Source organism: Colossoma macropomum, unplaced genomic scaffold (assembly GCF_904425465.1).
Source record: "Colossoma macropomum unplaced genomic scaffold, Colossoma_macropomum, whole genome shotgun sequence".
NCBI classification, from domain to species: domain Eukaryota; kingdom Metazoa; phylum Chordata; class Actinopteri; order Characiformes; family Serrasalmidae; genus Colossoma; species Colossoma macropomum.
Window position 1 is genome coordinate 29,390,278 of NW_023494809.1, and position 17,130 is coordinate 29,407,407.

At 41.3% G+C, this 17,130-nt stretch overlaps 1 protein-coding gene across 2 annotated transcripts; it reads left to right on the forward strand.

The window, feature by feature from the left end:
* Positions 1 to 1,973: 1,973 nt before the first annotated feature.
* Positions 1,974 to 16,603, forward strand: LOC118799054 (inositol monophosphatase 1-like). 2 transcript variants are annotated; one of them, XM_036558748.1, is made up of 9 exons: positions 1,974 to 2,108; positions 5,119 to 5,251; positions 6,613 to 6,746; positions 6,979 to 7,083; positions 8,492 to 8,537; positions 8,843 to 8,951; positions 9,444 to 9,552; positions 12,870 to 13,021; positions 16,005 to 16,603. In XM_036558748.1, exons 2-9 carry the CDS (start codon positions 5,192 to 5,194, stop codon positions 16,121 to 16,123), a joined length of 834 nt encoding a protein of 277 aa, XP_036414641.1. In that variant the 5' UTR covers positions 1,974 to 2,108; positions 5,119 to 5,191; the 3' UTR covers positions 16,124 to 16,603. The 2 variants fall into 2 exon arrangements, with proteins under 2 accessions (XP_036414641.1, XP_036414640.1); XM_036558747.1 differs by having other exon boundaries at positions 5,187 to 5,251.
* The last annotated feature ends 527 nt before the right edge of the window (positions 16,604 to 17,130 follow it).

Genomic DNA, 17,130 nt, shown 5'->3' on the forward strand with positions numbered 1-17,130 from the left:
TAAACTGTTTATCCTTCTGGGTTGTGGTCGTCGGGCGGAAGGCAGGATACACCCTGAACAGGTCGCCAGTCAATCACAGGGCAAATAGATCAAAGTCAACGCAGCCATACAGGCCACAGTGAGTCCAGAGTCTAGAGACTCTAGATGCCTGTTTCTCAGGAACTTCGCCGATGGCTGCCCAGTTAGCAAAATTTGTCTTCCTTGGTTTGTTCTGGCCCAATATATCACTGGGTCCTCGGCCCAGATCTGACTCACACACTGTAGAGTGAGTAGAACTAAAGGATCTGGCCCAAATTTGGCCCCAATCTGGCCCAACTACATTGATGGTCCACAACATTCACGCCAGAATTGTCCCATGAATGTAGACACAAGACAGACTGTATGGCGCTGTTCAGGATCTGGCCCGATTCTGGCCCACATCTCTACGAACAGACACGTAGGAAAGCCAGAATTTAGCGTTATTAACGTTATTAACGTTATTAAGTGTTATTTAGTGTGTGAATGCGTATCCTAAGGCTGCTTAAAGAGTTTAATATTATGTCCTCCTAATTAAACCTTAATTACGAATCCCTGAAATTTGCTTTCATATGATTTTTTTTGTGGAGAAATGAAAATGTTTATCCTACTGCTGCTTCTTTGCCGATGCTGCTGCTCTCTTGGTTTTCTTCCTTCGTTTATTTTGTGTTTTCTACATGATCTAACGTTACTCTCTGTGTGATCTCTGCGTCGCTTCTGCGTCTCAAGATCACCGATGACCCTCCAGGATCATTAAATATTCAGTAACTCACAGCTCACCTATCAGGTAAAGCGTTTAATAACGTTTAATAATGAGAAAGTGACTAGCAGAGCAGTAGCAGCTTTAAAGTGGAATCATAAAGATTTTTCAGAATTTCTGTATGGTTTAGTCATTGATATGTGAAATGATTAATTATAGAGAAACTCATCAACTCAGATGTCTTTACAGTGGTGGTGATAGGAACCAGGGGTCGCCATGACTACAACACAAATATAGACATTTTATTTACTATCCAGAACCACCAGTGAACCTACACGAGTCTTCTGAGTCTATATGGAATGTTGATGATGGAAAATAGTGGAAAATCTGGAATAATAAGTTTTCTTTGGGGACTATTTTGCCTCACAGCGCCCTGCATGTATCCCTCCACCATGAGAGGAGTTTAAGTTCTCAAAACTATCATAAAACAGTGTCTCAGTCATCAGGCAGTGAATTCATAACCATTTCATGCAGGAACTTTCTGTGAGGGAGCTTTTAGAGGTGGACGTCTGGTTCCTATCACCACCACTGTGAAGAGTTGTGACTCTGTAAGTTTCTCTAGAACGGAGCGTTTCACACCAAACCACTCTGAACCACTCTGTTCACATCTTAACCACTTAATTGAACACAAATTTTAGAAAAAATCAGTGTAGGTCCCCTTTTACCAATCAGCTCACACATCTGTTTCTTATACAGCAGGTCTGCCGGCTGTGTCACATGATCTGAACATGGCGCTGCCCGTCTGTGGACCCGCGCTTACTTACGAGAACACGGCTCATACGAGCTTACAAAGTAATTCAGGGTTGGTACTAAACTTCACTTAGTGCTCCTTTAAATGTGTAATTTCGGCCGTACTGTCCCTTTAACAGCACCGTAACCCTGCTGCGCTCTGCTCCCTCAGGCTGAGTCTCAAACTGCTCCCTGCTCCCTACGTAGTGCACTAGGTAAGAGTCTAAATGCCGCCTCCAGCAGCAAACAGTGCAGAAAATATCTGACAGAACACATTTAGGATTGAGACACGTCCACACTGGACACACACAGAGCGCTGTTCCGGTGTGGAACCCAGAACTTCATAACTCTCACAGTGCACTACTGAGGGAATAGGGAGCTGTTTGAGATTCAGACTCAGAAAGAATCTCCAGCCAATAGGAACGGGAACTCCGTGTGACGTCACGGGCAGTGGGCGTGTCTCGGAGACGGTTCTGTCTCAGGCTGTCAGGGTCAGAGTCTGTCTGTCCATTGAAAGCTGAACCTGAACCCGAACTCTGTTCAGCTGAGCTGAGGACACTGCGTCGTTATCCGGGCTGGTTAAGGTGGTTTGGAGGTTTTTAAGGTGGGTCCAGCTTCGATTTATTCTTTGAAGCGCTGCCGTTGTTGATAACTTAGCTAAAGCTTCTTCTCCGAATTTTCCCGTTCCACCTTAAATGGTGCAGCAGTTACTATAACTGAGGGGATGTAACTGCTGCACCATTTAAGGTGGAACGGGGAAATTCGGAGAAGAAGCTGACTTCAGCTTCGTACGTTAACGTTAGAAAATTAGCTAGCTGGCTAACTGAGCTAACGGGTTTGATTCAGAGCGACTGCAGCGGTAAAACCAGAGGTAAAACTTGCAGGACTGTTTTAATGTTTCCACTTTTCCTGCATTTATTAACCGGGTTAGTTTAGGTCTAGATGCCATGTTACCTGTTCATCCTCTAACGTTATCTGAGGCGATACGTCTGCGCGTCCGCCATGTTGGAGCGGTCAAGATCCGCTTGTGAACAGATTCACTTGTATTGAGAGACGAAGAATCTCAGGATTAAATCAGCCACAACTTCATTACTACTCAACCGATTTTCACCAAATCTGTTTAGTTATAATCCTCAGACACAGATTAATCCAGGCTGCACGGATCTGCTCTCGGTAGCTTTTATTACTTTAATAACTGATCGTGATAATTAGCCGTCAGGACCAGCAGAAATGTATTCAGTCTGCACAGTTTAGCGCTCCGGTAGGTAGGTTACATCAGCAAATCCATCAATGTGTGAGTCACTTCTAATCTTAATCCACATAAAAAATAAAATTAACCCCCCAAAGCACAGTAAAATGGACGAAGCTAAAGTTGGCGTTCTATTTGCCAGCTTCTTCTTCGTGTTTTCCCGTTCCACCTTAAATGGTGCAGCAGTCACTTTCTGGTGCTTACCATTTAAGGTGGAACGGAAAAAGTCGAACAAGATGCTGGGTGATGCATCATTTAAGGTGGAAATTCGAACAAGAAGCTGGCAAATAAGAAGCGAACTTCAGCTCCGTGTTAGGTATTAACGTTAATCTGTTATTAATATCTACACGGATTAAGGAATGCTATAAATCATAGCTACAAAGCTTTAACCATCATTGTAAATAAATAACTGCTACATTAATTTAAGACCTCCTGAACAGACCATTAAATGAAATAAGCTCAATATAAAACCTAGTAAAAACAGTTACATCAGCAGGTTCTCTGCTTCACCAACCACACGGCCATATCTACACATAAACGTCACACAAACATGAGCGTGGATCACTGCGTTCCCTCCGTTATATTATCCTGTCCCACTTTCTGAGAACAATATTCTTGAAATATTATAATTTGGGACAGTATCCTTAATAAACTGCCGCTCTGTAATGGTACTGAATGCAATCCAGCAGCGATGTTGACCGCCCCAAAATGGCGGCGCCGTTGACGTGCCTGACTGGACCCAACGCGGCATCTAGGTATGTATATCTATGGCTGTGCAGGTTGGCGATCCATGCTCTGAGTTTTACAGGTAGTTTTATCGATGAATTAGCTATAATGGTACTTTAATTGCTGGTGTTCTAGCCGTTGGTAGCTAATCTAGGTATATCTGAGCTCTCAGCTCCGGATATGATGTTACTCAGAGACGCTGAGAACCCTTTCTTGTGTTCTGTTACCTGGAGAACATGAAAAGTAGAGCGCACTGTTTTCATAAACCCTCAAACACTAGGGCTGAGTCCCAAATGGCTCCTCACTCCCTATATAGTGCACTTCACAGGTCAGGAAACTGGGATCTGCACATAAACGGTGCTCTGGATGTTGGATGAGGAGTCGAGCAGCTGATGACTGAATGTAACCATTTTATTAAGTATATAATGCAGTGTTTGGGTGTAGAAGCTGGGATTCTGTGATACTACATAGGGAACAATCTGTGATATAAACACTACATCTGCAGCGTGATCGACCGCTGAGAGAGAGAGAGAGAGGGAGAGAGAGATTGGCATTGTCTATGTGAATGAGCAGCCAATCAGTAATGATAAACCTACGCGTGCTTAGGGGCCGACTGCAATACCAAATATACTTCAGTACTGAAGATGTGCTGAAATTGTTGCTATACATACTTACGGAGCCCTGCTGGTGACATCCTGTATAAATAAAAATAATGCATGGCCACGACTTAATATGGTGAGGGAATGAGATGATTAAGTTGTGGCCATGACTTAGTAAAGCGTGGGATCGAGATCCTAATTCGTGGCCACCACGTAGTAAGGCGTGGGAATGAGATCCTAATGCATGGCCATGACTTAGTAAGCCGTGATCTCATTCCCACACCTTACTAAGTCATGGCCACGCGTCAGGATTTCGTTCCCATGCGTTAATAAGGCGTGGCCACGCATTATATTTATTTATACACGATGTCACCAGCAGGGCTCCGTACATACTCACAGTTTCTCTGTGAATGTTTTTACTCGTTTAATTAGAGTGATGTAGACGTTTGAGAAAGAAAGAGAGGTGGTGGTGGTGTGGGGGGTCTGAGAGACCATGGGGGTCAGAGAGAGCAAGATTGGGGTCCAGAAGACCTTGGGGGTCTGCAGCTGGGTATCTCTGTTGTGACTCAGTCAGTTTGGCACTGCTAGAATAAAGCAGCTTCCTGTAACTGATAACCTGCTGTAAACATGCAGGACCTCTTTTCTCCCTGATGATCATGATGATGATAATAGTAATAATAATATTTATTGGAATAATAATGATGATCATCTGGTCAGAGGGGTCCTGGTGGTTCAGGTGGTCTCTCTCTGTGTTCTAAAGCAGTGACGATCATATAGTGCAGTTTTTATCTGCGCCAGCTCTCTGCAGGGGTTTATCTGCATTTATTCTTGAGTATGATTTTCTCGGATGTTCCTCAGGAGATCAAAGCAGGAGTTATTATAATGCAGTATAATAAGTGTAGAAGGGCGTTTGGCTTCACCGTGTACAGCCGACCGTAACGTGACCACAGCTGAGATATGAGTTTCTGATGAACCTTTTTCCTCATGGACATTCTGGACGTTCTGGACGTTCTAAGTGTTCTGGACGTTCTCTTCTGCAGAGTTCAGAGCTGCTGAGCTGAACCGTCTCTGCTGACTGATCTCCGTGTTGTTTTCTGTGTCCGTGCAGTGCCGATGGATCCTTGGCAGGAATGCATGGATTTCGGTGTTGAGGTGACTAAAGAGGCGGGAAAGGTAAGCGCCATTTGCAAGCTTAAAGCGTTCTTTGCCTCGTGAAACGGTTCTTAAGATTGATGGAGAATGTATTATATAGAGGGTTCCATATACAACATTTTGAAACAGGTTCTATCACAGGTACTAGCACCAAAAAGGGATCTTCTGTTATTATAATGTTAAGCTTGTCATAATAGTAGAACCAATTTTCAACCATTTTTGGTGCTATATAGACCATAATATAGTTTCTAAAAATTATATATATATATATATATATATATATATATATATATATATATATATATATATATATATATATATATATAAAATTTGTGTATGTAGTTTCAAAAATTGCCTAGTTTGAACGTAAACTGTTTATGAGCTACTAGAATTTAACTGGTTGCAGCAAGTAACACAGTTTCAACATAGTTTTAAGCTATAACTTAAGATGTTTATGTGCCCTAATCGGTGTGAGTTCTGCTGTTAAAATCAGGAAAACTTGCAAGAAAACCAAATTCTTGGTTTGTGTTGCCAACCAGTTCTGCAGGATTGATACACCCATTTTCATCGATTGGAGATAGAAAAGATCACAGACCTCCTAATTCGCAGATTTACAACTCAGACAGTCACAGAGCCCTGAGTCCTACTTTGTGTCACTGAGATGTTTTTCTAGAGGGTCGTTCCAAATCAGGTGGGTGACACTATTAATGTACACAAGTCAACAGTGTTCAGAGCAATAAGAGCAGCTCCATCAGAGCTCAGGCTGTGTGACTCTGACCTTATCATCATACAGAACACTAATAACTATATTATTATTAAAATATAACTATCATAGCTAACAATACCTTTCTGTCTTTCAGCAGATTCAAATAGCGACTATGTTAGCCGCAGCTTCGTTAACGTTCTGACTGTTCATTGATAAAGTTCTGTTAAAATGTTGTGCAGAACCCAGTTTGAACATCGGAACAGTTCCAGCAGTAGAACAGAATAAACACACATACGACACGCCTTAAACACAGTAAATGTAGCAGGGAAAGAGAGAGATTTCACTGTGTGTGGAGATCAGGCTTGTAGTGTTTCCTCTTCGTCAGTGGTTTGATCTACGATCACTTTACGTTCAACTAGTTAAGATGTACCATAAGTGTCTGTGGTGCAACCGAAATTCTGTGTCGCTAGTTTTAAACTAACTACTCTCAGCGTGAGATTTAAGATGGACTTTACAGCCCAACTCATGATCGAACTCGCGCTCAGCTGGTGCAGCGCCTGCTGAACTTTATGATGAACTCTCTTCAGTCCAGTTCTAATCACCATGTCCTGCAGAGTAACGCTGTTCTTGCTGTTCTCCTCCAACTCCGGGTCCTGCTGTGTGTCTGTTGTTTCAGATGATCCGTGAAGCTCTTCAGAAAGAGATATCGGTCAGGGAGAAGAGCTCTCCGGTGGACCTGGTCACTGAGACCGACCAGAAGGTGGAGGAGCTCATTATATCCTCCATCAGGGAGAAGTTCCCCACTCACAGGTGGGCTGGATGGTGTGGTGGGAGAAACGAGGCTTTCTCAAGCTTTTACAACAATTGGTTCAAACAGTTATTTGTTGTAGCGCTACCTGCTGGTTGTGTCGGTGTACATGCAGCATAAAACCTGATTTTATTACCAAACATTATCATTTTTAATATTATATTAAATTTGTCTGTGTGATATAGACCTTAATATAAACACACATATCTGCCTCCTCTCTGCTCCTCCTGTAAGTTTTATAGGTGAGGAGTCGGTGGCCGCCGGAGCCCCCAGTGCTCTCACAGATGGCCCCACCTGGATCATCGACCCGATTGATGGAACCACTAACTTTGTCCACAGGTGTGTGTGACTGTTCTGTGTTACAGACGCTGGAGTTTTTCATACTTTTCCACAGAACTGATTCATTTATTTCTTTTCCTGTCAAAACTTTTTGTCTGTTTATTATTACAGTCAAAACGGCCGTTAAGTAAAACTGATTAATCTTTCCTACAAAAACGGAAACACTGTCACCGAACGAAAAAGGAAAAACACGAACCTCCGTTTCCGTCTGCTTTTCACCATCATCTGAACAGTGTTTGTCCTTCACACCGTGTGAAAATGTGAAAACTTCATGATGAACTGACCGACAGAAAAATCTCAAAAACAAACAAAACCTCTTTACATTCACGTACATTAAGCATTAAGACTCTGTTTGCTTCTCTGTAAAGCAGCTGTTTTTATTTCTCTTTGGACCGAAAATCACACAAAAGCCTTCAACACTGAGTTTGTTTTTCCTGAACCTGAAAAATAAGTAACTTCTGCTTAAGAGCTGTTTCACTGGAAAAAACGTAAAAGGCTTCTCTGCTTACTTACGTACTGGATACGACTAAACTGGGGAGAAAATAAGAAAAAAGTAAAAATAATAATAAATAAAATAATGATATAAAAATATGACACTGCGGCTCCAGAATGAGAGTTGCTAAGCTAAGTTGTGTGTTGGATCCTCTGGCTGAGAGATGAGGAGCATCACTGAGTGCGTTTACATACACTTAATTATCTGATAACTGTAGAAAATCAGATTGTGTCAGTAACTGGTTCAGTGTGTTTACATGCTCTTGAGTAATCAGGTAATGGGGAAACTCAGATAATGGGAAAATCCAGCCTCTTTATCGGATTTCCTACTCGTGTTTCTAGATCGGACTGTATTGTTTACACGACCATTTGAATAATCAAATAACTGCAGAAAACTATGGAAATTATGATCGGATTATTGAGTGCATGTAAACACACTCACTGTTCCAGAGCACTAAAAGCTGAACGAGGGTGAGACAGACAGCGTGAGGGTGAGACAGACAGGGTGAAGGTGAGACAGACAGCATGAGGGTGAGACAGATGGAGTGAAGGTGAGACAGACAGGGTGAGGGTGAGACAGACGGAGTGAGGGTGAGACAGACGGAGTGAGGGTGAGACAGACAGAATGAAGGTGAGATAGACGGAGTGAGGCTGAGAGACAGAATGAAGGTGAGAGAGACAGGGTGAGAGTGAGACAGGCAGGGTGAGAGTGAGACAGACAGGGTGAGGGTGTGACAGACAGTGTGAAGATGAGACAGACGGACTGAGGGTGAGACAGACGGACTGAGGGTGAGACAGATAGACTAAAGTTGAAATTTAGAGGAAGAGAATGTCAGAGAAGCCAGACTTTGCAGGATCTTCACAGCTTTAAGGTGTCTCTCTCTTTAGACAACCGTGTGTTTCTGTGTCTCTCCAGGTTCCCCTTCGTCTCCGTCTCCATCGGCTTCACGGTGAACAGACAGGTACACAGTGAGACTCACAGAACTTTCTCAGCAGCGTTTAATCTCTTCAGCTCTCTTTGTGAACAGTGACTGAGACTAAAGCCGGAATCACTGCTGCGTTTCTAACCGCGCCAATAATTCAGCCTCACTGCTTGTTAAACTCAGGAAATATGAATTGGGCATCAGTGAGCAGTAGTGAGATTTACACTCAGACAGTCAATACGGCTGATCAGAGGGGTTCAGACTTTCACATATTGACCCAATTTTGAAATAGTGAGTGATTCTGAAGTTCAGCCGTGTCAGTTTTGTCTGTTTTTGTGTCTCAGATTGAGTTCGGGATCGTGTTCAGCTGCCTGGAGGATAAAATGTACACCGCACGCAGGGGGAGAGGAGCGTTCTGCAATGGAACCCCGATCACGGTCTCAGGGCAGCAAGGTCAGTCCAGAGAGAGAGAGATACAGAGAGAGCGAGAGAGAGAGATACACAGAGTTACTTAAAAATGTTGACCAGGTAAAAATCAGCCACTTTAAGCACATCATCAAGCTGACGGTAGAAAAGAGTCCAGAGAAGAATTCCAACCAGACTGCATTTTAAAAGAATCCTCTCCAAAAAGAAAATTAGTCATGAAATTAGTCTTTAAATAAACACTGCATATCACTGTATCTCTGTTCAGACGTCGCCTTTGCACTCACCGTAACTGGTGCTGTCTGCGGTTCAGTCAGTCAAAATCCTGTTTATTTATTATTCTTTCTTATTCCAAACTGCTTTAGCTTTGTGTGAACAGTCTGCCTGGTTATGAGTACGAATGCTGAGTCAGTATTTCTGTGTATTTTAATAACCATCTCTCTCTTCTCTGAATATGAGTAGGATTTAAATATGAGCTGATCAGAAGATGCTGACTGACACTCGTCTGTTCTGCTTATACAGACATCACTAAGTCCCTCATACTGACAGAAATGGGCTTCAAGAAAGATCCAGAACACTTCAGAACCGTGATGGCCAACATGGAGAGCGTTCTCAGTATCCCTGTTCACGGGTGAGCGCTGGCCTGTGTTTCTTTAACAGTCTGAGTTCTCAGTGCGTCAGTGTATTTATTCCATATGATATAATTGTAAGGGTTCAGCCAGCCCCGCCTGCTGCCAGCAGAGGGCGACGGCGGCAGGGTGTCCAGCCTGCGTCGCCAGCTGCCAGCAGAGGGCGACGGCGGCACAGGGCCATAACTTCAGGGAACTCCAATTCCCAGAAGTCTGATTAGGCCCAACGCGACACACCTGCGGACTCCTCTACTTAAGGCCGTGGCAAACAGTGGTGTTTGTCACACCTTTGTAGAGGGGTGACCGGTACGGTACAGTACTTAGTGTCAGAAAAGAAAAGGAAAGAGAAGAAAAGAGGGCTGAGAAAAGAAACTGTCCCAAAGCTACTTAAAGTAGAGTTTTTGAGCTACAGTCGGCTCAGAGAGCTCCACCATGAGCAAACAACTGAAACAAAGTCTGCCTTCCCTTCGTTCTTGTGGAAGTGGAAGTGTTTTTTGTTCTCCTGTTATCTTTCATTTCGCCTTCCTAGTTCAGCCTTTGTTTTGTCTGCCGTTCGTCATTTTTCCCGCCCCTTCCTTGAGGTGTTTCGCCCGTAGTCACCTCATCCGCATGTTTCAAACTCACAACCCAGTGCCCCAATAAACTCATTTATCCCCTTTTCTCTCTGTTTCCATTTCTGCACTTGGGTCCGCATCCCCGCCGTCCCGTAACAATAATAGGGCGTAACTGTTACTGCGTGAACCTCGAAGGAGGACGTTTAATCATGGAATCAGAGCAGAGTTACACTGTGGGGTCCAAAAGTCCCACAGTGTTGGTGAAAATGCTGCTATTTTGCATTTCTTTCTAATTTAATAAAAAAAGTAATTACAAATTATAGTTTCACCATAACAATCTGAGTGAAATGTAGAATCTTTGAAATTTTAACATGAATTTGAGAATTTCTCAGTATTTGGTGGTGTGTCCCCCTTCTGCTTTAATGACCGTGAGCTCTCGAGCTGCATGGACTCCACCAGTTTGTGTAAAAGTCTCTCAAACCCACAAGAGAGTCTGAACACGAGCTGCACTGGAAGAGATCAGACTAAAAACACTCACAGCTTTTAGTACAAACAGCTCAACATCACCTTCACACCTGATTCAGTCTGAACTGAGTATATTACACACACCTGATTCATTGTGAACACAGACACAAACACAGCACAGTTTACAGCATTTCTGCCTTATTTTAATTCTCACAACTTTTATTGTTTTAAATTATTAAAGATTCGAAAACTTTATTTCCAAATTTAAAACAAAATAATCCCAGATTGTCACTGTGCTCTCAGACATTTGGTCTCTGCTGTAGATCTCTGATAAATTTAGTCCAGCAGCGCAAGAGACTATTTTTTAGAAAGTCTTCTGATTGAGCTCAGTGTTAAATCTTGTTAGTGCTGTTGTTTATACAGTGTGTGTGTGTGTGTCTGTGTGTGTGTCTGTGTGTGTGTGTCTGTGTCTGTGTATGTGTGTGTGTGTGTGTGTGTGTGTGTGTTATACGCGGTGGAGTTTTGTGGTTTTAGGTCAGACACACAGTGGTTAGTGCTAATATAGTGTAATGCAGTGGTTCTCAAACGGGTGCTCTGATGTGAGAACCAGTTTTTTTTTTAATGACTTTTTTTGAGCATCATTTTAAGAAGCAGTGTAACACGAGAATTCTAGTCTATAGAAGTTAAAGAGTAACTCAAGCATCAGAGGCTTGAAGAACATCTCTCTGAGAACCTGAGAACCTGTCATGATCACCGTTACGTTTCATTATTGATGCGCTGATCTCAGACGTGACCGATCCACGATCAGTACTGTTTTCAGTCGCTCTAAAATGGAAGGGTGTCGTTCCAAAACGTGCTGCACGTCAGATTCTCACTGAGATTCTCAGTGAACTCAGTTCTCTACGATTCTGAATGATCACATTACAGACATTTTTTGGTGATGAAATGAGTTTTTTGCAGCCATGAAATGTTTCTCACGTTAGTGCTGCAGCATTTCAAAATAAAAGTCCCTCTTCACGAAACATGACATGGCTCATCAGAATAAAAGCCCTGTGCAGGAGGAGCTTCATCAGCAAATTTCAGACTTTTACATCAGTCAATTTAATCTCAGCTAACAAATGAAAATCAGTTTATTTTTCAGTGATTTTGAGACCAAAATGACTGAAAGTAGGTATGTTGTGTTTTGGAATGAGGTCCAAATGTATCTGTTCAAATTGTGTGTACCTCCTACACCGTGGTGTATGTATCAGATCGGTACTCAGTGTCTGCCAACATCAGCTCAGGTAAAGGTATCAGGATCATCGCTGTGCATTTAGAACCGGCTCTTATTCTGCTTTCAGTGTTTTTATCTTTGTCAGTTTTAAGAGCAGTAATGAGAGTCAGCTGAGCGCTGCAGTCTGCGTTTATACTCTGTCTGTGTCTGTGTTTCCCTGTGTTTCATATCAGTGTCTTAATTCAGGAAATAAACAGCGTTATTGTGTTTTGTTGCTTGTTACAACATTACTAAAAATGTTGACCAATAAAAATCACCCGTAAAAAATGGTGCATTTAAACATGCAGCTCACAGCATCTGCATCACTACATCAACCAGACGCTGCTGAGGACGGCTGTGTGTTTATGAGGGCGACTCAAAGTCATGGTGTAAAAGTCTGAGAGCGAATTGACAATCTGGGAGTATTTTAATTTAAACCAGAGAATAAACGTTTTTAAGTTTTTAAAGTTTGAAAAATTTAAAACAGATAAAAGTTTTGAGAATTAAAATAAGGCAGGAATGCTGTAAACTCTGCTGTGTTTGTGTCTCTGTGTTCAGACTGAATCAGGTGTGTGTGTGTGTGTGTGTGTGTGTGTGTGTGTAATATACTCTGGTCAGACTGAATCAGGTGTGAAGGTGATGATGCTGATCTGTTTGTACTAAAAGCTGTGAGTGTTTTTAGTCTGATCTCTTCCAGTGAAGCTCGTGTTCAGACTCTCAGGTGGGTTTGAGAGACTTTTACTCAAACTGGTGGAGTCCATGCAGCTCGAGAGCTCACTGTCATTAAAGCAGAAGAGGGACACGCCACCAAAAACTGAGAAATTCTCAAATTCATGTAAAATTTTCAAAGATTCTACTTTTTCACTCAGACTGTTATGCAGAAAGTAGAATTTGTGATGAAACACTTTGTATTAAATTAGAAAATAATGCAAAATAGGAGCATTTTCACCTGCACTCTTAGATTTTTGGACACCACTGTAGGTTTAAGGAGAAATCAGACTAAGCAACTAAATAAATGAACGATTCTAAACTCTTCGTAACTTCTCAGGATCCGGGCGCCCGGCAGTGCGGCGGTGAACATGTGTTTGGTGGCGTGTGGAGCAGCAGACGCCTATTACCACATAGGGATCCACTGCTGGGACATGGCAGGAGGGGCCGCCATACTTACTGAGGCTGGAGGAGTCGTCATGGACATCACAGGTACTGGTCATCAGATTATAGATTGACCTTACTGTACAGAACATCAGCGAGTTTCAGTGTTCAGGGTGATTGAAGTAGCCTGTAGGCCTGATTTCCTCTTCATGAACATGGTCTTTATCAAGAAGGTAAGTTTGAAGTTCCGTTGTACAGATTAAGCTGCCTTTAAAGCTGCTGCGTTCACCTCGTAGAGCTTTGAGCTCTGAAAGACAAGTTTGTTGAGTAGAACTAACAGTTTTTCTGTGGTGATGTGTTTTTTGTGAGTTAATGACTGAATGTATGATTTCCTTATGTCCCCATTTAACATTAATCCTGTTATGTGTGTTTAGAATTTGTTTTGTTTTGGTTTGATTCTACAGTGAAAGCCAGAGTTGTGCGCACTGCGATATACGGCGTGTGAGTGTCTGTGTGAGAAAACACAACAGCACATTTATTCACAGCATAAGAAGCGACTGGTTCTAGAAAATGACTCTAATCGGTGTCATTCCTAATATGGACAACTGGAGAGATTGTGTCAAAATGCTGAATAGAAATATGAAAACAAATAATCTGATAAGTTTGGCAAAATTCTCAAATCAGCTTTTCAGCTAATAAAACCTAATAACCAGCTGTACTGACCACAGTTTGGACGAATCCATATTATAGATAATAAATATATATAGTAATTTGGGATGCCAAACAAAATTTTATTGCAGGTAAGACACTAAAACTCTGCAACTAATTTAAAACAAGCTGTAATAAAAGGAGAACATTTAAATGCGTCCAGAACGAACAGAGCTGTAAATAATCACTTAATGCAGATGCTGTATAACACTGACACTGGCCTTAACCTTTTACAGACCCGAGTACCTGAATGCTTGTTCTCAAACTGACCCTTAAAAACTGTTTCAAAATTAACCATAATTTTGAGTGTCTGTCACTGCAGTTTTCATTATGTCCAGTAGGTGGCAGCAGTGTATTAAGTCGGACTGAAGCTCTGTTGTGCTGTTTTCGTGACGTTTTTGTGTTGAAGTGCAGCTTTTATTGGTCATTTTATGAGTCTGTCATTGATGAGCTGTCAGTCATGCGGCTCTTGGTCTGCAGCATAAAGAGTCGCTGGTCAGAGAGGCTGAAGCGCCGTACTCATCTGCCTGTGGTCAGCCGCGACAGCAGCGGTGCTGGCGTTTCCCTCTTGAGCTCCCGTGTGATTCGTCCTTCCAGACCCGCAGAACTCTGATATGTGGCAGTTACTGGATTTATAATATATGACATGTATTAGAATATATGGACATTCCTTGTGTCCAACTTAATGTTCATATGTAACTAACATGTGAGATATATATGTGTGTGTGTGTGTGTGTGTGTGTGTGTGTGTGTGTATATATATATATATATGGCAGCTTATTTGAAATTGGCCATTTTGAAATATGGAACATATTTCAGCCATACATCAACACAGATAAACAGATGTGTAATGTTTTTAGTAATATATGATTGTAAATATTATTCATATATGGAAAGTATATAATACGCATATATATATAATATTATCTTCTTGTTATATAATATAAAGTTTATAAGCATCTTCTTTGTTTTTCCTACATACTTCCTAGTGAAGTGATTAATTTATATAATAGCTACATAACTCCAAAAACTTGCAGACTGTGAGCTCTGCAGTAAAATCATTACACACGTTTAAATAATTTAGTGTTTAAAAGCAAACAGATCTCATAGTAACGATTAGATCTGTGTTGGAATTTATTCAACCATTTATCAGACATATATGTTTATCATATTGCTGCTATTGAAATAAAACCTTGCATGTCCATTTTTGTCATTTTTCAGTTTTTGACATAATTTGAAAATGCTTGTTGTCCTTTACATTGTGTGTAAATTTCATGAAGAATGGACCAAACGAAAGTAAAGTTACCATTTCAGAGATATGAGGTTTTCTTCCGACAACAGCGATATATGATGCACAAATTTCAATCACTGCATATTTAGATATTTATGTGCAATATTTATGTACATATATTTTAGAATATACACTCCTAGGCAAAAAAAAAATGGGCCGAGCCCGAAATGTAATGGTTCTTACTGATGGTTCTGGCTGGTCAGAGTGCAGATTTAAGCCCTATAGAGAAAATTTTGGTCTTGCATTAAACTCAAACCAGCTCAGCAGTGTTTTTCAGCTGTTTGAAACTGTCAATGCTGAGTGGATCTATACTGACTCTTCTTTCTGTACAAGACTGTCTGAACATTTACATACTAAACTACAACACTTAAAGAAATCAAAGAAAAAAAAACTACCCCATATTAAGTTACTTTACCATTTTTGGCCCATCTTTTTGCCCAGACATGTATGTCACCCTTTATAATAATATATCCTTATTTGTCCATATAGCGGATTTCTGTGTGGGAGTTATTAATAATACTCAGATTAGTGACACTTTACACTGAAATATTTCAGATGTTTCATCAAACCTGTCGTGGTTTATCAGCCTCTTAATGCACATTTACACTGAGTAGTTTTCTTATTGTTGAGGAATTTTAAATCCTCCCGTGTTTTTGTTTTTTTAGGCCTTTATGCTCTTTTAGCTTAAATGGCCACGAGGACAGCGTGACTAAACAGACGAAGGTTCTGAATGCTAACGAGAGAACCGAACGTCTGTGATATACGTAGATGTTGTAATTATTCAGGCCCCAGAAATAATTTAAGAAAATGAACATCCAGAAATGATGTGAATTGAAGAAGTGGTGATCAAATCTCGAGGCACAAAACATTTCAAGGAATTACACTGTACTTAAAATATTTATGATTTACTAAGATGATTGTTTCCTAAAATACCTTCTAGTATCCTGTCTGTATTCCAGTCTGTGCTGTATGAGTCATTATGAATAAAATAAGAGAGATTATTAACAAGGGAAGTGATTTCTAACGTTTGAGCGGCCGTGTGTGTTGTTCCTGTGTCAGTGATAAAGTGCGGCTGGTGTTGGTGTTTTGTAGGCGGGCCGTTTGATCTGATGTCTCGGAGGCTGATCGCAGCCAGCAGTCGAGGAATAGCAGAGAGCATCGCCAAGAAGATACAGCCGTTCTGCTGCGGACGAGACGACACGGAGAACTAGATCACGCGCTGCCTGCACCCCAAATAAAGGGATAAACACGTCCTGTATGCAGATATACGCTGTAAACGGTCAGTTATCAGGAGAGCCGGACTGTGACCGCACACCTTCATTCACCAATACACCATAAACTATATCGGTTTAGTAGTTCAGTACGAAGGCTTGAGTCTCGTATCAGTGTTTTAAGAGGTGTGTGTGTGTGTGTGTGTGTGTGTGTGTGTGTGTGTGTCTGTTAGTCGTTGGTTTAGATGAAGATTAATGTCCAAATACTGATAATGAAACCCGTGAAGGCATGTTGGCTCTATAGAGTCTGAGTCCAGTTCTGATCTGTTCTTTAGTCTAGTTTACCCTGTTTTGCTCTCTTTACTCTGCTGTCAGAGTAACAAACTGACCTGGTCCACAGCTCAAAATCACATTTTCAGAACTTAACAACCTTTAATACCTGCAGATATTTAAATAAAGTGGAAAACAAACATCCCAAAAGCCGTGTGCGGTATCTACTTTCTGAATAGTCAGAGATTCTGGTTAAACTAGCCGTACTTTCATCATGACATGGTTAAACTGACCACAACTGAAAAAATTGAGTGTGCAGCTTTTACAGATTTAACACTGAGAGCTCATTCACAGCTGAGAAAAAGAGAGCTTTGGAAATATCAGCCTCGAAATAAGAAAGGAGCAATTTTAGGGAGCCATAAAATAATCATTCCCCAAACCAAACGGCTCAGTTCAAAGTGCTAAAACACTGAAATGATTTTACTGCAGCATGAATTGTTTTTACTTACTTTAATGTAGTGATGCACCAAAATGACACTGAAACCTAAATTCAGACACTCTGGGGCAAAAACTGAAAACGGAAACCAAAAAAGCTGGCAGTAAATAATCGGTTTATGTAAAATAAACTTATTAAAATGATTACAGTATGGAGGCTGCAGTGTGGGTCAAACAACAGAGAAGCTGGTCATCCAATATAATGAAGTCCGGTATATTTTTAGTGATGCTTTGTGATGAAG